General features: G+C 45.9%; 1 protein-coding gene across 1 annotated transcript in view; it reads right to left on the bottom strand.

The window, feature by feature from the left end:
- The window catches only part of LOC126088176 (UDP-glucosyltransferase 2-like), a 139,150-nt gene continuing 116,563 nt past the window's right edge, over positions 1 to 22,587 (bottom strand). Inside the window, exon 7 of the mRNA XM_049906300.1 lies at positions 1 to 289. Within this exon, the coding sequence (XP_049762257.1) occupies positions 1 to 289 (289 nt within the window). The remainder of the gene's footprint in view (positions 290 to 22,587) is intronic.

Here is a 22,587-nt window from a genome sequence, read left to right as displayed (position 1 = left end):
TCACTCTTTCTTTGCTTTGAGATCGCTCTTCAGGAGTCGCATCACGTACGCGAACACTTGCCGCACGACGAAGTACAGCGCCAGTAGCGCTACTGACGCCACTGCTGCGACGAAAGCGGCGACATCTATGAGCAGGTACTGGTACCAGGCGAGGTCGAGCGCGGCAGACCTGAGGTGCGGCGCCCCCTGGTGCCTGATGACGTACTCCACCCAGTAGACCGCCTCCTCCAGCGGCGGCCGGGGACGGTCCCGGAACAACACGGACAGCTGCCGAGCCCGCTCCCTGTACCTGCACAAAACAAAAATACCTCGATTATCGTCTTATCCCCCTACAGAACGTGGGACGTTCAATAGGTAATGCAACACGTTTTCGTCTAAAATCAGGTAGGTTTTATTCAGAATTCCAATACTCCATACTATTCCCTATTCTTTTTGCTACAAAACCATATTTTTCAACAATCTCCGTTCAGTGCGACAGCCTTAAGCCGTAGTAATGCCGAAAGTTGAGCGTTGAGCGTGCCGAGTTTCTGACGCCATACCGTGAAAGAGCACGTTCGGGAGTCTTCCCGAACATGCAGAGCAGTATCTGGCATGTCAAGATATCCTGAGCGTGCGTCTGACCGTTGACCAATGAGATGGCACAACGCCACGTACGTCACACGCGCGCCGTCTCCCTTCAGTACAGAGTTGTGAGGCGCCATATTGGCATTCTTTGGTTCAAAAATGGCTCTGAGCACTATGGGACTCAACTGCTGTGGTCATAAGTCCCCTAGAACTTAGAACTACTTAAACCTAACTAACCTAAGGACAGCACACAACACCCAGCCATCACGAGGCAGAGAAAATCCCTGACCCCGCCGGGAATCGAACCCGGGAACCCGGGCGTGGGAAGCGAGAACGCTACCGCACGACCACGAGATGCGGGCTGGCATTCTTTTCAAGCCTATATGTATATATGTCGTTTCTGAGCACCAGCAAATTGAGAATCACTGGAAAACCCGTTGTTAGTTGTGTGATTCGCTCCAATAAAATAATGAGAAACATCGTATTCGTGGCAAAAGAATTATTGTAACTTGAGTATTATGAGAGTAGGCTATTTGAAGGCAGCGACACATTGAAGATCCACCCAAAACGCATTGTTCTTGGTAGAATTTGTTATAATTAAATTTCAATTAGTAAGATAATTGTCTATGCTTAAGATTTGTAGCAAGGGGTACAAACTACGGTGTTGTTTGTTTACGCAGTCCGCCTTTAGCCGCGGAGCAGCTCGGACTTGTTTACGTCCCGGCTGCGAACGTTCGCGGAAGAAGCGGTGTTTACACCGTCGTCACTCGCGTGTGTTATTGTTTGAATCGAACGCAATGGCACACAATTTCCGAAAAACTACGATACAGTTCACCTTCTGTAACGAGTATGCACGACCGAAGGCTTTCGAAATCGAACGTTTCTTGAGGGACGAAGTGCAACTTAATTACACGGAGATTATTGGAATTCATTTATCAATCGTGAGCAGCACTCTTTACGTAAAGATGATTGACGACGCAGCATGCGATAGGATCATTGAAGCCGCCAAACGAGGATTTCAGTTCCGACACTCCGATGGTCATATTGGCGAAGTTTTAGTCGCTCATTCGGGCCTGGGCGTGCGTACGATTCGCGTCTTCGAGCTGCCTTTCGAGGTACCAGAATCCTTGGTCACTGAATCGCTCCAGCCATATGGCAGAGTTATCAGTCATACGGCCGAACGTTGGGCCAGTTTTAGCACGTATCCAGTGCTCAATGGTGTCCGACAGGTGCGAATTGCGCTCACGAAACATGTGCCATCGTACATCAACATTGGCGGCTGTCGAGCTATTGTCATCTATGATGGACAGCCCCGGACATGCTCCGGGTGTGGTGGTGAAGGACATCTTCGATGCAGAGGAGTCTCGTGCAACTCCCCAGTGGAGACCTCCAGAATCCGACTACACCAACGTCACTGCCGATGACTTACGTGGCGGCGCTTCGCGGGGAGGTGACGCCGAGATCGGAGCGCACTATCGAACCGACGCAGCAGTTGATTGAGGCGCCTTCGGACCCCACTGAAGAAGGAATGGCTCCGACCAACCTCCAATCCCAGACATTACAGGTGGTGCGGAAAGAGGATGACAGCATCACAACAGGCATGGAAGCTGAAGTGGAACGGCCCCAGGGCGTTGTGGCGGCGGCGAGAGCGCAGGTGATGCAAGATTCGCCAACACCAGAAGCCGAGGTTAGGGCCCGCAAACAACGCTCGCCAAAGCGCCGCAAGAAGCGCCGACTAAACTCTGCGGAGACGCTCCCTTCTCTTCTTGGGAGCCCAGATGACTCTAACACTATGGACCTGTCTGACTTGGAACCACAAGCTTCGGATGTCGCAGACCATATGAATTCGGACAGTGAAAAGATGTCATGTCGCTCAGAAGACGCATCCGCTCAGGGGCCTGCTACCCCTTCTGCGGTGGAGTCTCAAGCTGCGAAAGAACAGCAGATGTCACACATCAATGCCGCACAGGAAAATTTGGAGCAGCCCAATAATATCAGCTGGTATGAGCAGGACGACGAAATCACCGATGCGGACCATTCTACTGGTGGGGACTCGCATCCGTCCGCATCTCAAGAAACCTAATGTCGCAGGGGCACGTCCGTCGGGCGACCCTCTGCGGATGTGCAAGGGGACTATCGATACGGTGAAACTTTGTCATTTTAACATCATGTGGAGATGACGGCTACTCGACCCCAGGCATACAGAATAGGGACAGTGAATGTAAATACCATTAGATCGCCCGTGAAACAGCAGTTGTTTAGGGACATGATATATGCGTCGGATGTGGATATACTGATGGTGCAGGAAATTTACATTCCTAAGTTCCAGGAAGTCCATGGATACATCTCCTACACCTCTCCGCACTCGAACAACGACAGTGGAACGGCAATATTGGTCCGGGACGGGAATCCGGTTCGAGACCTGGCTTATCTACCTTCGGCACGAGGACTGGCGATAACTGTTAATGGAATTCGCATTCTCAATGTTTATGCCCCTTCCGGCACAGACAACAGACGGGCGCGTGCGAGATATTATTCGGAAGAGATTGTGCCCTTATTTACCGGCAGATTCGATCATTTCATTATAGGTGGTGACTTCAATTGTGTTTTAGCTCAAAAAGACCAGACTCCACATTACAATACCTGTCGTGAATTGCATGTGCTCTACCGGGATCTGGAGTTACGCGACACCTGGGACATGATTCATAGGAACCGTGAGGGATATACTTTTTATACCAGTCACTCGGCGAGCAGACTCGATCGCATATATGTTTCGGTTGGCCTACAGGATAAGGTGGTCGACGCGGAACGATGGCCTGCGGCATTTACTGATCATCTGGCTTACATTTGTACCATATCACTCCCTAGGCAAAGTGTGTGGAGAAGCCGCGGGACATGGAAGCTCAATTCGTCACTTTTGGCGGACCCCGAATGTCGTCAGAGAGTCGAGGAGGTATGGGCCACATGTCAACGCCGTCTACCAACATATACAGGGTGAGGCAGTGAAACGGCACGATTTCGATAGTGGTTGTCGGGCGCGGAGGGGGGTTGCGAGAGTGGGGGAAGTGACCTTGGGCGTCTAGAGTGGTGGAAGTTTCAGTAGCCATGGAGCGTTGGTCGAGTGTGCAACGTGCATATGCCGTAAAGGCATATTACAAAAACGCGGATAGTGTGGTTGGTGCTCAACGCGCCTTTCGTCGTGAATTCAACCTGCCGCCACGGGCTCCCGTGCCATCAAGGAAAGCCATTCTCCTTTGGGTTAAAACCTTTGAAGCTACTGCTAGCACAACAAAGAAAAGAGGCGGCAGCACAAAAACAATCTGGACACCCGAGAACATTAATCGTGTGCGCGAAGCGTTGGGACGAAGTCCGCGAAAATCCGCGAGACGGCACAGTGCAGAACTTGGTCTCAGCAATCGATCAGTAAGACGGATTTTGAAGAGTGGCCTTCACTATCATCCATACAAAATTCAGGTAGTGCAAGCCCTTAAACGTAATGACTACAATAACCGTATACGCTTTTGCCAGTCAATGCTTAACGTTATTGAACGAAATGAAGAAAGAGTGCATAACTTATGGATGAGTGATGAAGCCCACTTTCATCTTAGTGGGTACATAAATAAGCAAAACTTCACATATTGGTCCTCAGATAACCCACACGAACTTCATGAAAAACCTCTCCATTCTGAAAAAGTAACAGTCTGGTGCGCAATGTCATTTCGTGGAATCGTGGGGCCCTATTTTTTTGAAGATGAAGATGGCAACACAGTGACGGTAAACTCTGGACGTTATGCTGACATGTTGACCATGTTTGGTCTGCCTGGAATTGATCGACATGATCCAGATGCTGAAACACTCTTCCAGCAAGATGGTGCAACAAGCCATGCTAATGTCTCAATGGCATTGCTCAGACTTGCATTTCCACGACGTCTAATCAGCAGGAATGGCGATTTCCCCTGGCCTGCCCGTTCACCAGATCTGACGGCACCAGACTTTTTTCTTTGGGGCTACCTCAAGTGCAAAGTCTTCCAGGAAAATCCACCAAGAACAAAAGAAGACCTGAAGGAGCGAATTCGACAGGAAATTAACAACATTCCAGTACAGATGCTACGAAACGTCATGGGACAATTTCATCTCAGGCTTAGACAATGTGTGCAAAACCAAGGACGACACCTCACTGACACCATATTTAAAAAATGATTGTTTTTAAGTTAAATCTTTAATTTCCACTCTTGTACTTGAGATCCATGTTCAACTATTATGATTTTACTTGTAAGTAAATCTTTGGTGGTTTTACAAAATCGTGCCGTTTCACTGCCTCACCCTGTACCTTCGTGCTTCAATGGTGGCTCGAGTGTACTAAGCCGGCAATAAGAAGAGCTCTCATACAGTATGGTCGCGATAAGACGAGATGACAAAGAGACACTCTTGATTATTATTACACAATGCTTTGTGAGCTGTCCTTCCAGTTGCCGTCGGCAGAACATCATGCGGAAGTTCATCGTGTCAAGGCACAAATCCTATCGATCACGCGACGATGACTGGATGACATCCCAATACGGGCAAGATGTCTCGACACCATCACTGGGGAACGTACCTCGATGCACCATGTGTCGCGGGAACATAAACGTTACCGCCGGGCATTGGTAACAGTGCTCCACGGTTTAGATGGCCGTCAACTGACAACACAACAGGACATTGCAAATGAATTTTTAGAGCATTTCCGCCGCCTCCATGCCGGTACACCTACGGACCGTCTGGTGGGGGAAGAGATACTGCAACATCTGCAAACGACACTGACAGAGACGGATAAGGCAGCGCTTATGGAGCCACTCACAGAAGACGATATAAAAGTGGCACTCACAAAAGGAGCGGCCCATAAATCACCAGGGCCAGATGGGATTACGCTAGAGTTTTATCGAGAATTCGTGGACATGATGATGCCACAGTTGGTGTCGATGTACAATGAGGCGATGCGTCCGGACATGCGCCTACCGTCGGATTTTGTGACAGGCTTTCTTCTTCCCATCCCGAAGATGGCGGGGAGTCTCAGTGTTAATCAATATCGGCCTCTCACTATGCTAAACACCGACTATAAAATCTTTGCACGACTACTAGCGTCTCGTCTCAAGCTGGCGATATCCAGGACAATATCCCCTGATCAGGCTTGCCTAGGGGTGCGAAGCAACATCTCCTCGGCGTTAAGTGAATACCGTGACGTTATCGCCCTAGCGGAAACGTGTAAAATGCGAGCAGCGATGATATCTGTGGACTTCGATCGTGCGTTCGACAGGATAAACCATGACTTCTTGGCGTCAGTCATGAGCCGAATGGCGATTCCACCTGTTTTCATCTCCATCGTTATGAGGCTAATACGAGGGGCTACATCGAAGGTGATTGTAAACGGTCGGGAAGCGGGCTCGATTCCTATTAACAGCTCAGTCCGACAAGGGTGCCCACTCTCCATGATGCTGTTTGCGATAGCGCTTGATCCGCTGATGTGTGTTATGAGGCGCTCACTTACTGGGATAGCGCTTAATGAGAACTCTTTCGTTTCGCATATGCGGACGACCTGATCCTTCTTGTCAGATCAGGACATGAAGTGCGTCAGGCTGTTGAACATCTAGACTCTTACGGGACGGCGGCAGGCAGTGTCGTTAACATGACGAAATCCAAAATTATGCACATTGGACGGGGTCTGGAAGACGTACCGGGACCGTTTCAGACGGTGGAATCGCTGAGATGTCTGGGGATTACATTTACCCGTTCACTACGGCGGTCAGCGGCGGCGAGTTCTCGGCGGCTTCTGCAGAATGTTCGTCTGACGATACGCAACAACTCACTGAGAGCCTTTGACATGATCCAACGTGTGGCATACACCAACGTTCACATAGCGTCACGACTGCCCCATTTAGCGCAGATCCTACCAATACCGAAGGGTATCGCAGACCGCCTCATGGCTGCCTTTGGTTACTATGTTAGTACTGGGATGTTATTTAAGATCAAATATGATACGTTAACGCTACAGTTCCGGAACGGTGGCCTCAACCTCACAAACGTGCGAAACAAAGCTCTGGCGCCTTACATGCGAGCGATGATACGAAATTGGCAACAAAGAAAGCATACCATAACGTCAGCTCTGATAGAAGTACTTGTTCCGCCTTCCTACGAACCCCCTATTGCGGTGGGCAATATTCGCCTTCTCTTGCACACATTGCCTCATTTCTTGTTGATTACAGTTATGTTCCCCCCATGAACCATGGACCTTGCCGCTGGTGGGGAGGCTTGCGTGCCTCAGCGATACAGATGGCCGTACCGTAGGTGCAACCACAACGGAGGGGTATCTGTTGAGAGGCCAGACAAACATGTGGTTCCTGAAGAGGGGCAGCAGCCTTTTCAGTAGTTGCAGGGGCAACAGTCTGGATGATTGACTGATCTGGCCTTGTAACATTAACCAAAACGGCCTTGCTGTGCTGGTACTGCGAACGGCTGAAAGCAAGGGGAAACTACAGCCGTAATTTTTCCCGAGGACATGCAGCTCTACTGTATGATTAAATGATGATGGCGTCCTCTTGGGTAAAATATTCCGGAGGTAAAATAGTCCCCCATTCGGATCTCCGGGCGGGGACTACTCAGGAGGACGTCGTTATCAGGAGAAAGAAAACTGGCGTTCTACGGATCGGAGCGTGGAATGTCAGATCCCTTAATCGGGCAGGTAGGTTAGAAAATTTAAAAAGGGAAATGGATAGGTTAAAGTTAGATATAGTGGGAATTAGTGAAGTTCGGTGGCAGGAGGAACAAGACTTTTGGTCAGGTGATTACAGGGTTATAAATACAAAATCAAATAGGGGTAATGCAGGAGTAGGTTTAATAATGAATAAAAAAATAGGAGTGCGGGTTAGCTACTACAAACAGCATAGTGAACGCATTATTGTCGCCAAGATAGACACAAAGCCCATGCCTACTACAGTAGTACAAGTTTATATGCCAACTACCTCTGCAGGTGATGAAGAAATAGATGAAATGTATGACGAGATAAAAGAAATTATTCAGGTAGTGAAAGGAGACGAAAATTTAATAGTCATGGGTGACTGGAATTCGTCAGTAGGAAAAGGGAGAGAAGGAAACATAGTAGGTGAATATGGATTGGGGGGAAGGAATGCAAGAGGAAGCCGCCTTGTAGAATTTTGCACAGAGCATAACTTAATCATAGCCAACACTTGGTTCAAGAATCATAAAAGAAGGTTGTATACCTGGAAGAATCCTGGAGATACTAGTAGGTATCAGATAGATTATATAATGGTAAGACAAAGATTTAGGAACCAGGTTTTAAATTGTAAGACATTTCCTGGGGCAGATGTGGATTCTGACCACAATCTATTGGTTATGAACTGCAGATTGAAACTGAAGAAACTGCAAAAAGGTGGGAATTTAAGGAGATGGGACCTGGATAAACTGAAAGAACCAGAGGTTGTACAGAGTTTCAGGGAGAGCATAAGGGAACAATTGACAGGAATGGGGGAAAGAAATACAGTAGAAGAAGAATGGGTAGCTCTGAGGGATGAAGTAGTGAAGGCAGCAGAGGATCAAGTAGGTAAAAAGACGAGGGCTAATAGAAATCCTTGGGTAACAGAAGAAATATTGAATTTAATTGATGAAAGGAGAAAATATAAAAATGCAGTAAATGAAGCAGGCAAAAAGGAATACAAACGTCTCAAAAATGATATCGACAGGAAGTGCAAAATGGCTAAGCAGGGATGGCTAGAAGACAAATGTAAGGATGTAGAGACTTGTCTCACTAGGGGTAAGATAGATACTGCCTACAGGAAAATTAAAGAGACCTTTGGAGAGAAGAGAACCACTTGTATGAATATCAAGAGCTCAGATGGCAACCCAGTTCTAAGCAAAGAAGGGAAGGCAGAAAGGTGGAAGGAGTATATAGAGGGTTTATACAAGGGCGATGTACTTGAGGACAATATTATGGAAATGGAAGAGGATGTAGATGAAGACGAAATGGGTGATAAGATACTGCGTGAAGAGTTTGACAGAGCACTGAAAGACCTGAGTCGAAACAAGGCCCCGGGAGTAGACAACATTCCATTTGAACTACTGATGGCCTCGGGAGAGCCAGTCATGACAAAACTCTACCATCTGGTGAGCACGATGTATGAGACAGGCGAAATACCCTCAGACTTCAAGAAGAATATAATAATTCCAATCCCAAAGAAAGCAGGTGTTGACAAATGTGAAAATTACCGAACTATCAGTTTAATAAGTCACAGCTGCAAAATACTAACGCGAATTCTTTACAGACGAATGGAAAAACTGGTAGAAGCCGACCTCGGGGAAGATCAGTTTGGATTCCGTAGAAATGTTGGAACACGTGAGGCAATACTGACCCTACGACTTATCTTAGAAGAAAGATTAAGAAAAGGCAAACCTACGTTTCTAGCATTTGTAGACTTAGAGAAAGCTTTTGACAACGTTGACTGGAATACTCTCTTTCAAATTCTGAAGGTGGCAGGGGTAAAATACAGGGAGCGAAAGGCTATTTACAGTTTGTACAGAAACCAGATGGCAGTTATGAGTTGAGGGGCACGAAAGGGAAGCACTGGCTGAAAAGGGAGTGAGACAGGGTTGTAGCCTCTCCCCAATGTTATTCAATCTGTATATTGAGCAAGCAGTAAAGGAAACAAAAGAAAAATTCGGAGTAGGTATTAAAATTCATGGAGAAGAAGTAAAAACCTTGAGGTTCGCCGATGACATTGTAATTCTGTCAGAGACAGCAAAGGACTTGGAAGAGCAGTTGAACGGAATGGACAGTGTCTTGAAAGGAGGATATAAGATGAACATCAACAAAAGCAAAACGAGGATAATGGAATGTAGTCAAATTAAGTCGGGTGATGCTGAGGGAATTAGATTAGGAAATGAGACACTTAAAGTAGTAAAGGAGTTTTGCTATTTAGGGAGTAAAATAACCGATGATGGTCGAAGTAGAGAGAATATAAAATGTAGACTGGCAATGGCAAGGAAAGCGTTTCTCAAGAAGAGAAATTTGTTAACATCGAATATAGATTTAGGTGTCAGGAAGTCGTTTCTGAAAGTATTTGTATGGAGTGTAGCCATGTATGGAAGTGAAACATGGACGATAACTGGTTTGGACAAGAAGAGAATAGAAGCTTTCGAAATGTGGTGCTACAGAAGAATGCTGAAGATAAGGTGGGTAGATCACGTAACTAATGAGGAGGTATTGAATAGGATTGGGGAGAAGAGAAGTTTGTGGCACAACTTGACTAGAAGAAGGGATCGGTTGGTAGGACATGTTTTGAGGCATCAAGGGATCACAAATTTAGCATTGGAGGGCAGTGTGGAGGGTAAAAATCGTAGAGGGAGACCAAGAGATGAATACACTAAGCAGATTCAGAAGGATGTAGGTTGCAGTAGATACTGGGAGATGAAGAAGCTTGCACAGGATAGAGTAGCATGGAGAGCTGCATCAAACCAGTCTCAGGACTGAAGACCACAACAACAACAACAACAGTTATGTTCGTCTGAAAGTACCTTCGACGAGACTACCCACGACTCGGGAGATCTATAGATGCTTGATGGATCACCATGGCCGCAACATAATGGAATTCAAATACCCGTCGAGAACGTGGAACCACATTTGGTGTGCAGTGCATACTCCATTACTGTCAACAGCAGCGAGATCGATGTGGTATATTCTTATAAACCGTAAACTTGTGACCAGGAGTCGATTACATACAATTCATGTGGTCGATTCTCCTCTTTGCACAAACTGTGGACTGTTAGCAACGGAAGAACATGGTTTAGTGTGTGGCGCAGCGAGGGACGTCTGGATGCTGACGCGTCGAATACTGGCCTTCCTTCGGCGCACTACCTACACAAAAATCACATCGGATGTACTTTTTCTACCGGACAAGACCTTTTTTCCCAAACAAAAGACGTATGCGGTCAATTGGATCGCTGGACATGCGACGAAATATTTGTATTCGTACGATATTAAGTCCGTGATGGATTATTGGATGTATTTACAAGAACAATACGGCGTCATACGGAATACAGGACTTACTTTTCCAATTTTTTAGGAAGTGTTTTTCACAATCCACCCGACAGCTGGGGTGTCCCAGAACTGGGAAGACTCCTGCAGCAGAACGACTAGAGACAGTACTGCGCGGTTCAATTATATTGGCATATAGCACACTGAGAAGAAAACTGGCCCCTACCTGTTGGCGCCAGTTATGACTGCATTATGTTAACGCGGAAAAAAAAAACCACACACAACGATGGTAAACACCGAAACCGCCTCAGATAATGGTCCTTCGAATGGTCGACGCAGGAGAAATAAATACCGCCCACAATGGCAGAAATGGTCAAGATTATATGGCTTTCTGCCAGGTTTATGATGCGACACCGCGTGCTGCAGGGATTGTGATGCAGATGATAACTTCATTTTCACTCCCGCCCGTGACTAGGATTGTCATTTAGTTTATTCCTATTACAAAAAAAAAAGAAAAAAAGAGGGCGGCCCTTGCGTTCATTTTATGGTTTCCAAATTGTTTTTGCTGTCTCGATACTTTTCTTATCCCTAGGACAGCACAATTGCACGAATAAAGATTGTTTGTTTACCCTGCCTTCCTGTTCCCAAAAAAAAAAAAAAGAGAAGTGGTCGCATTGTTGGACCATAAAGCGGAGGAACCGCGTTTTTATTTTTATTTTTTTTTTAGAAAAAAAATAGAAAAATAATATCATTAAAAAAAAAGAAAGCGTAATGAGTAGCGTCTCTGGCCAATGATGTAATTTTGTTGGGGCGATGGTTCGCATCGTAACACTTCCTAATTTTTTCCCTAAAATTTGCGTTTTTATTAGGTTCTGATACTTTATTATTAGTTTAATATATGTATATGCTATAATATTTGATGTTATGTAAATATAAGTTCACCTTTTATTGAGGGGTGACTTTGTTCGATTGGCTTAATGAACAGGGCAGCTTACGCTACTTGTATAAAGATATTTTGCTCCTTTTTCTTTTACGCTTCGTAATTCACATGTTGCAGAGATTCTGCTACTGGGAAGGAACAGTGATCAAGTAAGACTGACGTTGGGGTTTTACTAAAATGTGGGAATGATGAAATAATGTTTATCTTATGTGGAGAAGTATTCCAAATTTGTACCGCACTGTTTGTAATGGAACTTTTATAAGCCTGTGTGCTTATTGATTGGACACGGTACTTTCCTTTTCGTGGACGATGGAGGAAATGTGCATTTTAATAAAGCTAACGTGGGAATTTTACGCACGCCCGTTGAGTAAACAGTGTGATTTACGAACTAGAAACATCCCTCAACTGCCGCTGGAGTGCGTTGCGATCGCGTGTACCACGTTGGGGCCCACGTACCGTATGCACAAGTCGCATCGTTCCTGAGCGTTCAGCAGCACGTTGAACTTGGCATGCTCGACGTTAACGTTTGACAGCACGGTCCGTGTGCCGACGGCTTTACTCCAACTTACTACGAGGGCCTGTATCCCCACACGGTACCACTCTACTGGTCCACGTCCGAGCCAACTTCTTACTACATCAATAAGCTCGCTGCCATCCAATACTGCTTCCCGTGGAGTGCACCCTTCATAGAGTCAGACGGATGGATGTCTGAAGATGCAAGATCCGGGATGTAGGGTAGATGAGGAAGAACAGTCCACTGTAGTTTTGCGAGCTCCTCTCAGGCGTAGAACCATTTTACATATTCTCATTTCGAGTATAATAAACTTTCTTGAGACTCAGGAGCTTGAGAGGTGGCAGAACCCCCTCTCATATTTCTATCTTACTCTGAGTAATTCGATTTTCCTCTCTAATTGCATGCGGTGAAAAGTTGCTATTCCTTCACACGCAGACTTCCCACGCAGCGTCTCTCGTCACTGAGGTGGTCCGGTGACAGGCGGGCTCTGCTGATCTTGAAAGGGTTAAGCCGACGGGTGTGAGGGAGTCGAGTGAATGCTTTCCAGACGCCGACATTGTCAGTAGAGCGACGGAGACACGCCCGCAGGGGCCTGAAGGAGTGGCTGGGCTAGAGATTCCGTTACTTCGCAGAAACTTAGCGAAAACACTTTCTGGCGGACTACCAGCGAGGCATGGGAATGACTTGTGTCCCCAGGCAGTCTTGGCGGGCAAATTCCCGCGTTTTCTGCCAAATCGTAACTGTGATTGGCTTGCTCAGGACATAGCCCCGTGACGTAGCAAAATCGGCGCAGAAATTGGCGCCAAGAATCTCCATTGGTGGAATGGTAGTGCTTCGGCAATAGAGTGGAATTTTCCGCCGGTTTTCGAGTTGCTGATTGGAGCGTTTGACCATAGCCACTGTCGTGGGGGCGGGAATGTTCTGTGTTCAGTTTGTACGGGTGCTCTAGTGGGAGTCGTCTCTCGCCTTCCGGTCGGAATAGGTTACAAGACTGAGCTCTCGCTGCTCTGGACAGCCTGCCTTCCGTTGGCTGTTTAATATACTTTTATTTGATTGTATCTGTTTACCGAAGTTGCTGAAGTTTCGTCCTCAACGTAACTTTCCGAGTACAGTTGGCAATTGAGCGTTCTGCGTACAAGCGGCATATGTTGTCTGTCTTAGGCATTTTTGGCTAAAGTTGACTGTATCGGAGTTACTGTGTGACTTCGCTTGTTAAAATCAATCACTGTACCGTCAGTGATTGTGTAGCGAGCCTTCTTCGTCTCCCTGAGAGGCGCATTTGTATTGGTAGGAAGTCTTTAGGATGGAACAACCAGATCAGGACAATTTGTTTCGGGCTATACTCGCGACATTATCATCAGCACGATGGGACGTCGAAGCAACCACCATTGCTTCCGGTACGCCAGATGGTGTTCTTGCAGTTAAGAAGACAGCTTGGTAATGTATGTCTGCAGCACCGGCAGATTAGGGAATTTGCACTGTGATAATCAGAGCTCAGCAGAGCGCGCGTTTTCGTCTTTTTCTTTCTGTCTTGGGTGTTCATTGTCTGAGTTCTCACTACCGTAGCAGCAATTAATGTTGGGTTGGTCGTGTGTTTCTCTTAAGATTTGAGTTGCAAGGGATTGGCTCCACATACCACTTCGTCATAAATGTCACAATCTAGTTTATGGACAACTTCACCTTCACAGCATTTATTTGAGTATCCAATTTGATCCCATTTTGATGTATTGTAAATGTTTCATGTGTTTTGTTTATGATTTTGAGTTTAGTCATAATAAATCAAATTGTTATTTTGGACAGAACTTTCATTCTGTTAATCGGTAGAGCTACCCATTCATTTCTCACTTCGTTACTGAAACTTTCCTTTATTTAATTAATGTCTATCAAATTAAAATATTGCAGGTACCAAACTCTTTTCTACTCCACTTGCAAGGTCGACTACAGTCAGTTCGCGTTTCTTCTTAATCCATGTGCAACAGCAAAAGTAGGAGTTAGAAAAGGGGGGGGGGGCAACACCTGGTACTAGAGGAAGCCGAAAGGCACGCGTTTCAGCTCACGCAGGCTGGCGTGAAGTCTGGAACAGGACAAGGAATTTAGACTTTATAAAAACGGACGTAGCTGGTGGAATACTTAACTTTAATCCATTAATGATGAGCGTCGCTCTTGACGGTACATGATTACAGTACCAATAGTAACTGGTACTGGCGCCTTGCTAGGTCGTAGCAAATGACGTAGCTGAAGGCTGTGCTAAGTATCGTCTCGGCAAAGGAGAGCGTATTTTGTCAGTGAACCATCGCTAGCAAAGTCGGTCGTACAACTGGGGCGAGTTCTAGGAAGTCTCTCTAGACCTTCCGTGTGGCGGCGCTCGGTCTGCAATCACTGATAGTGGCGACACGCGGGTCCGACGTATACTAACGGACCGCGGCCGATTTAAAGGCTACCACCTAGCAAGTGTGGTGTCTGGAGGTGACACCACAAATTTAGTGTTAAATACACTGCTAGCCCCGGCACCTCGCAAGCTTCTGTCCACAAATCAGCACGGTTTTAGAAAGCATCGCTCTTGTGAAGCTGAGCTTGCTCTTTTCTCACATGATATACTCAGAACTATGGATGAAGGGCAACATGCAGATTCCATATTTCTAGATTTCTGGAAAGCATTTTACATTGTGCCCCATTGCAGAAGATACGAGCATATGGAATAAGTTCACAGATAAGTGAGTGGCTCGAAGACTTCTTCAATAACAAAACCCAGTATGCTGTCCTCGACGGAGACAACGGTATAATCAAGAGTGCTGCAGGGAAGTGTGGTAGGACCGCCGTTGCTCTCCATACACATAAATGATTTGGCAGACAGGGTGTGAAGCAATCAACGGTTGTTTGCCGATGATGCCGTGGTGTACGGTAAGGTCTCGAAGTTGAGTGACTGTAGGAAGGTACAAGAAGAGTTAAACGAGATTTCCGGTTGGTGTGATGAATGGCAACTAGCCCTAAACGTGGAAAAACGAAAGTTAGTAGGAATATGAAACCTGTAATGTTCGGATACTATATTACTAGTCTCCTGCTTGACATGGTCAAGTCGCTTAAATAACGTTGCAAAGTAATGTGAAGTAGAACGAGGGAGTGAGGACTATGGTAGGGAAGGTCGAATGTTCGACCTCGCTTTATTGGGAGAATTCTGGGAAAGAGCTGTTCACACATACAGGAGACAGCATATAGGACGTTGGTGCGACCTATTCTCAAATACTGCTCGAGTGTTTGGGATCCGTACCATGTGCAATTGAAGGAAGACATCGTAGCAATTCAGAGGGAGGCTGCTAAATTTGTTGCAAACAGGTTCTAACAACACGTAAATGTGACAGAGATTCTTTGGAAACTTAAATTGGGAATCCCTGGAAGGAAGGCGTTCTTTTCGAGGAAATTTATAGAACCAGCATTTGAAGCTGACTACCGATGATTCTACTGCCGCCAAGAAACATTGCGCGTAAGGACCATGAAGATACGACACGAGAAATCAGGGCTCATACGGAGGCATATGGACAGTCCTTTTTCTCTCGTTCTATTTGCGAGTGGAACAGGAAAGGAAATGTCAAGTAGTGGCACAGGGTAGCCTCCGCCACGCACTGTACTGTGGCATGCGGAGTACCTATGTAGATACAGACGTGGATGTAGGTGAGCAGACTTGTGAGAGCTCTTGCGTTGTCATGGAGTAGGAGAAGTGATTTACTGTGATCTGTCGATGAACTTGAATGATAATGTCTGCACGCTCCAACGACACAAGATTCGCAGTTGGGTGCCGCTGGTCAGAAGGCGTGAGAAAGGGCAAGTTTGTGCGAGCTTGTTGCGATGACGATAAGCGTCTCGGCCAACGGCTCACCGTGCTTTTGTTCCCTAGCAGGCCTCTGTAGACACTCTGCAAGCGCCTACAAATATCTGCGGTGCTCTGGCTTTTCGCCGAAAGAAACTCAATGACAGCTATCTGTTTGGAGCGCACCTCCGTTGCAGACGTCATTTTGGAGGCTACGTATATCACCTCCACGTATCGCAACTTAGTGAAACAATAGTGACTGAAGCGGGAATATTTCTCGATGTCCTACAGTAAATTCCGCACTTTTTCAAGCGAAACTGGCCTAGAAAAAAAGCATTGCATGACTTATTAGTTGCCCCTCGTAGCTGTGGTTTCTTTGTTTGCATAATATGCCTGTACATTTCGCCCGTTCACTGCTTATCAGATCTGACTCTTTCCTCCCACTATTTTTTCACCTCAGGCTCCTTCCTCCTTTTCTGTCATATAATTTTCTTCCCTCGCCATAATCACGACGTGGTCTCAATCATATGTCAGTGTTCCAAATGACTGGAAAAGAGTACAGGTAGTTCCAGTTTCAAAGAAGGGTCGTCGAGCAGATGCGTAAAACTATAGGCCTATATCTCTGACATCGATCTGTTGTAGAATTTTAGAACATGTTTTTGCTCGAGTATCATGTCATTTCTGGAAACCCAGAATCTACTCTGTAGGAATCAACATGGATTCCGTAAACAGCGATCGTGTGAGACCCAACTCGCTTTATTTGTTCATGAGACCCAGAAAATATTAGATACAGGCTCCCAGGTAGATGCCATTTTCCTTGACTTCCGGAAGCCTTTCGATACCGATCCGCACTGTCGCCTGATAAAGTAAGAGCCTACGGAATATCAGACCAGCTGTGTGGCTGGATTAAAGAGTTTTTAGCAAACAGAACACAGCATGTTGTTCTCCATGGAGACACGTCTACAGACGTTAAAGTAACCTCTGGCGTGCCACAGGGTAGTGTTATGGGACCATTGATTTTCACAATATATATAAATGACCTAGTAGATATTGTCGGAAGTTCCATGCGGCTTTTCGCGGATGATGCTGTAGCATACAGAGAAGTTGCAGCATTAGAAAACTGCAGCGAAATGCAGTAAGATCTGCAGCGGATAGGCACTTGGTGCAGGGAGTGGCAACTGACCCTAAACATAGACAAATGTAATGTATTGCGAATACATAGAAAGAAGGATCCTTTATTGTATGATTGTATGATAGCGGAACAAACACTGGTAGCAGTTACTTCTGTAAAATATCTGGGAGTATGCGTCCGGAACGATTTAAAGTGGAATGATCATATAAAATTAATTGTTGGTAAGGTGGGTGCCAGGTTGAGATTCACTGGGAGAGTCCTTAGAAAATGTAGTCCATCAACAAAGGAGGTGGCATACAAAACACTCGTTCGACCTACACTTGAGTACTGATCATCAGTGTGGGATCCGTACCAGGTCGGGTTGACGGAGGAGATAGAGAAGATCCAAAGAAGAGCGGCGCGTTTCGTCACAGCGTTATTTGGTAAGCGTGATAGCGTTACGAAGATGTTTAGCAAATTCAAGTGGCAGACTGCAAGAAAGGCGCTCTGCATCGCAGTGTAGCTTGCTGTCCAGGTTCGAGAGGGTGCGTTTCTGGATAAGATATCGAATATATTGCTTTCCCCTACTTATACCTTCCGAGAAGATCACGAATGTAAAATTAGAGAGATTTGAGCCCGCACTGAGAGTTTCCGGCAGTCGTTCTTCCCGCGAACCATACGCGACTGGAACAGGAAATGGAGGTAATGACAGTGGCACGTAAAGTGCCCTCCGCCACACACCGTTGGGTGGCTTGCGGAGTATAAATATAGATGTAGATGTGATGTACCAGCAGTCACCAATACGAGCGGATGTGCCAGCAGCGATGACGACAGCAGTTTCTGATACACAGTAATTTCGTTTAATTTTTTTTTTTTTTCATTTGCATCTGCAAAGAAGTGAACTATACCAGTGCGTTCTACTGTGTAGACTAGTGGTTATCAGATTACTCTAAGTTTTTGTTTGTGCGTAAATTTTGGTGCATATCCTTGTGTAAGGCGGCTTCCTAGTGTAATTTTCCCGCCGGCAGCAGCTCCAAGTCACGCGACTAAGTTTAAACCTCGTGCTGGCACGCAGCATATAGTTCAGATCAGTGCATTCTGGTATGCATACTTATCTCGTGCAGTAGCTTTTGGATAAGACTGCAGATACATCCACTTCACCAGAGAAATTTATTTTTTCTTAAGAACTTGACGACTCAGGGTATAGTGAGAAATATGCAGAGCAACTTTTAGCGTTTCTTTATTCCCCTCGTTATATTCTGCGTACATTCCAAACTCAGTAGAGCCATTTGACATCTCACCTAAAATGAGAAAAGCAATTACATCGAGAAGTTTTCGACAATTCTACAATACCACGCCACTGGTGAATGGGTCTGCCCAAAAAATATACTTTCGCTACTTGAACTACCTCACTGGGAGCACTACTTCAATGGTAAGAACGCAGCTTCATTTTAAATTTAATCCGCTGTTGTCTGCGGCCTACACAGTTTTAGTATTCAAAATATTTCGTTTGATGCTGTGTCACATTTTTTCCTTGTCTGGCAACCTCCACTTATGATGTCGAAAAGACACGGCTTCAGTTCACATTGCTCAGTTAAAAAGACTCTCGTGTCCTCTGCACCTAGTTGCCATATTGTATCTTCCTTCTTCTCGACCTCACTTCGTCAGTGCATCGCAGCAGTGTGAAGTGCACAGCTGTAGACATCTTTGCCACTTAAAAGCACACCGAAAGTGAACGCTAGGCTTCTGTCGGCGATATTCGTCTAAACTATCGAAGGTGCTTCTACGCACGGATACAAGGAGGGCATGTCATTTCGATATTTCTAGCTATCGGTGTGCACGCCAGAGAGAGACAGCAAGTTATGTTACTGTTAAATAATCCTTGGTCTTGTCGTGGCACAGTTTTGCCTCTGCGCAATCTGATGCGTTCTTAGTGCAAGTGTGGTACATGATGGACGTGCTCAGTGGTGCTATGTTGACTTGTGATTGTATTTATTACAAGAAGAAAGATTTATTGTAAAGGACAGCAAGGATGTGAAAGGCAAACAATTAATTTTTTTTGAAGAGGAGCAGTTTGAGGTAAGAGTGCACCACTGCGCAGCTTGTTTGTCGGAACAAGTATTGTTAGCTAGTTAACTTTGTTCACTTGCCTAGAGCTGAGAGAAAGACTACCTCACTTACCTGAGTCATGCATTGACGTGTCAACTGATTAAGCTGTTTGGTTTTTTAAATCATTGTTTGCTTTGTTAAGCATATTACTGTTCAGACCATTGTTATGAGTGAAGATCCCACGAAAATTTACTCTGTCTTTTCGAATACATACTCCACTCTAAAACTGTTGTGTTGGAGTATCCTTTCAAAGGAATAGTCAATCTTCCCACTTCAAGGTTTAAAGAAGGCTTGTCACTACACATTAGCACATTGCACCACAGAGTATGTAACAGTTTGAATGTTGTTTGGAAATTTTATTTAAAAACAGATAGCCGCTGGCTATTTATTTTGTACTTTCGAGAAATCTGCAACAGTGTTATCAAGACGTGAGGTACGCTACTGGCCATTAAAACTGCTACACCAAGAAGAAACGCAGATGATAAACTGGTATTCATTGGACTAATATACGTATTATACTAGAACTGACATGTGATTACATTTTCACGCAATTTGGGTGCATAGATCCTGAGAAATCAGTACCCAGAACAACCACCTCTGGCCGTAATAACGGCATTGACACGCCTGGGCATTGAGTCAAACAGAGCTTGGATGGCGTGTACAGGTACAGCTGCCTATGCAGTTTCAACACGATACCACAGTTCATCAAGAGTAGTGACTGGGGTATTGTGACAAGCCAGTTGCTCGGCCACCATTGACTAGACGTTTTCAATTGGTGAGAGATCTGGAGAATGTGATGGCCAGGGCAGCAGTCGAACATTTTTTGTAACCAGAAAGGCCCGTACAGGACCTGCAACATACAGTCGTGCATTATCCTGCTGAAATGTAGAGTTTCGCAGGGATCTAATGAAGGGTAGAGCCACGGGTCGTAACACATCTGAAATGTAACGTCCACTGTTCAAAGTGCCGTCAATGCGAACAAGAGGTGACCGAGACGTGTAACCAATGGCACCCCATACCATCACGCCGGGTGATACGCCAGTATGGTGATGACGAATACACGCTTCCAATGTGCGTTCACCGGGATGTCGCCAAACACGGATGCGACCATCAAGATGCTGTAAACAGAACCTGGATTCATCTGAAAAAATGACGTTTTGCCATTCGTGCACCCAGGTTTGTCGTTGAGTACACCATCGCAGGCGCTCCTGTCTGTGATGCAGCGTCAAGGGTAACCGCAGCCACGGCCACGAGCTGATAGTCCATGCTGCTGCAAACGTCGTCGACTGTTCGTGCAGATGGTTGTTGTCTTGCAAACGTCCCCATCTGTTGGCTCAGGGATCGAGACGTGGTTGCACGATCTGTTACCGCGATGCGGATAAGATGCCTGTCATCTCGACTGCTAGTGATACGAGGCCGTTGGGATCCAGCACGGCGTTCCGTATTACCCTCCTGAACCCACCGATTCCACATTCTGCTAACAGTCATTGGATCTCGACCAACGCGAGCAGCAATGTCGCGATACGGTAAACCGCAATCGCGATAGGCTACATTCCGACCTTTATCAAAGTCGGAACCGTGATGGTACGCATTTCTCCTCCTTACACGACGCATCACAACAACGTTTCACCAGGCAACGCCGGTCAACTGCTGTTTGTGTATGAGAAATCGGTTGGAAACTTTTCTCATGTCAGCACGTTGTAGGTGTCGCCACCGGCGCCAACCTTGTGTGAATGCTCTGAAAGGCTAATCATTTGCATATCACAGCATCTTCTTCCTGTCGGTTAAATTTCGCGTCTGTAGCACGTCATCTTCATGGTGTAGCAATTTTAATGGCCAGTAGTGTAAGTGGAAATTTTGATTAGGGCCGGATAATTGTAGTACTTCAGTTGCGCATTTAATATAAACGCAAGTTGTATTCAGACCAATTACAGTTCAATTCGAATTAGGTTTTGTTCAGTCAAAGGTTAGTATAGGGGTTTAAGTTGGATAACAGTCTGTGGGTACATAGTTTTGGTAATACGTAGACTTTTTATAGAGTGGGAGGTGAATTTGGGCTAAATTTTATACAGATACACATAGTGGGGATCGGATCGGTGCAATGTGCAGCAGCAAGGGAGAGTGACGAGTTCAGGCACTCTTTCGTTGTGCACTAAGAGGAACGTGTGAGTGGGCACTAAAGCCGTCGGCACACGGATCGTGCTGTCGAACTTAAACGTTGAGCGTGCCAGTTTCAACGTGCTGCTGAACGCTCGGGAACGGTGCGACTTGTGCACACAGTACGTGGGCCCCAACGTGGTATAGTCTGTCTGTAAACTCAAGAGCGAGCAGTGCTTTTGGTGGGGGAAGCGGCCTTTCCCAGAAGAACCCTGCCACTGGCCTACAGGGGCACCCAAAATCAGTTGGCCGTTACCTGCCTAGCAGTGTAGATCAGCGAGCAGTGATACACGTCGTTCTGTTCGTGGGATCTTAATTGCCAGTGTCATCCAGTTAATTTTGAATGCTTACTGATATACTTCGGTATCCGGAAGTGATAGATAATCGCCCTGCATTGCAAGAAAATGTGCAGAATATGGAGAAGAGGGGGTATTTATGGAGTAACGAGCGTTCGATTGTCTGTGATGTTACAACATCATGTGTTAAAGAGGTGGCACAAAAGAACTGTGGGCTAATATTACCAGTCCCAATCAGAGGGCTGCAATTTATGCAAACGTCAGCCTCGCCACAATAGGACGCATAAGGAAGAAACGCGAAAATAAACCGCGTGGTTTACTGGAACCGCCACGAAGGAAAACTGATAATTTTGGGAGGAAACTCTTCGTTATAGGCAGTTTCACAAAATCGATCATTCGACAAACGATGGAGGACTTTCACATAAACCAAAAAATAATGACGACCTTATGGACATTGCTTACTGCTGTCAAAAAAAAAATCTGTTTTCTTTGGCAGAAAGATGTTTTACGTAAGACACGGCGTAAAATGGGATTTACCTGGAAATTTCTAGCTTTTAATAGAAACGTAAAGTAAGAACAAGGCTTAAATTCTACAGATTGATTGCACCATACGGGGTTCGTTTTGCGAATAGCAGTAGAGGGTACATACATTCACATGAACAGGCATTCGTTTCTGTATTTGTAGCAGAATCCTGACTTCCGTTCCTACGTTAATATTACTTACTCTATAATGTTGTGTTTCGGAAGAAGCTATCGTCTTTTGGATTCATTATGGTCTTAACGCATTTGTCTAAAAATAAACGCCGCCAGGACGTATCTGTACACGGAGTCGACAAAGATTTAAAACGCGCGCCGCGGCAGGACCGGTACTAAGTTGTGAAACAGCCTGTAGAAGCGCCTCGTGACGTAGCTGGGTAGGCAGAGTGGGGACTCGCTCGCTCGCTCTTCAGTTTACCGACAGACTATATACGCGATCGCAACGCACTCTAGCGGCAGTTGTGGGATGTTTCTAGTTCGTAAATCACAGTGTCTACTCAACAGGCGCGCGTAAAATTCCCACGTCAGCTTCA

The sequence above is a fragment of the Schistocerca cancellata genome, chromosome 6, assembly GCF_023864275.1.
Source record: "Schistocerca cancellata isolate TAMUIC-IGC-003103 chromosome 6, iqSchCanc2.1, whole genome shotgun sequence".
Classification (NCBI taxonomy): domain Eukaryota; kingdom Metazoa; phylum Arthropoda; class Insecta; order Orthoptera; family Acrididae; genus Schistocerca; species Schistocerca cancellata.
This window is presented reverse-complemented; position numbering and strand designations above follow the sequence as displayed.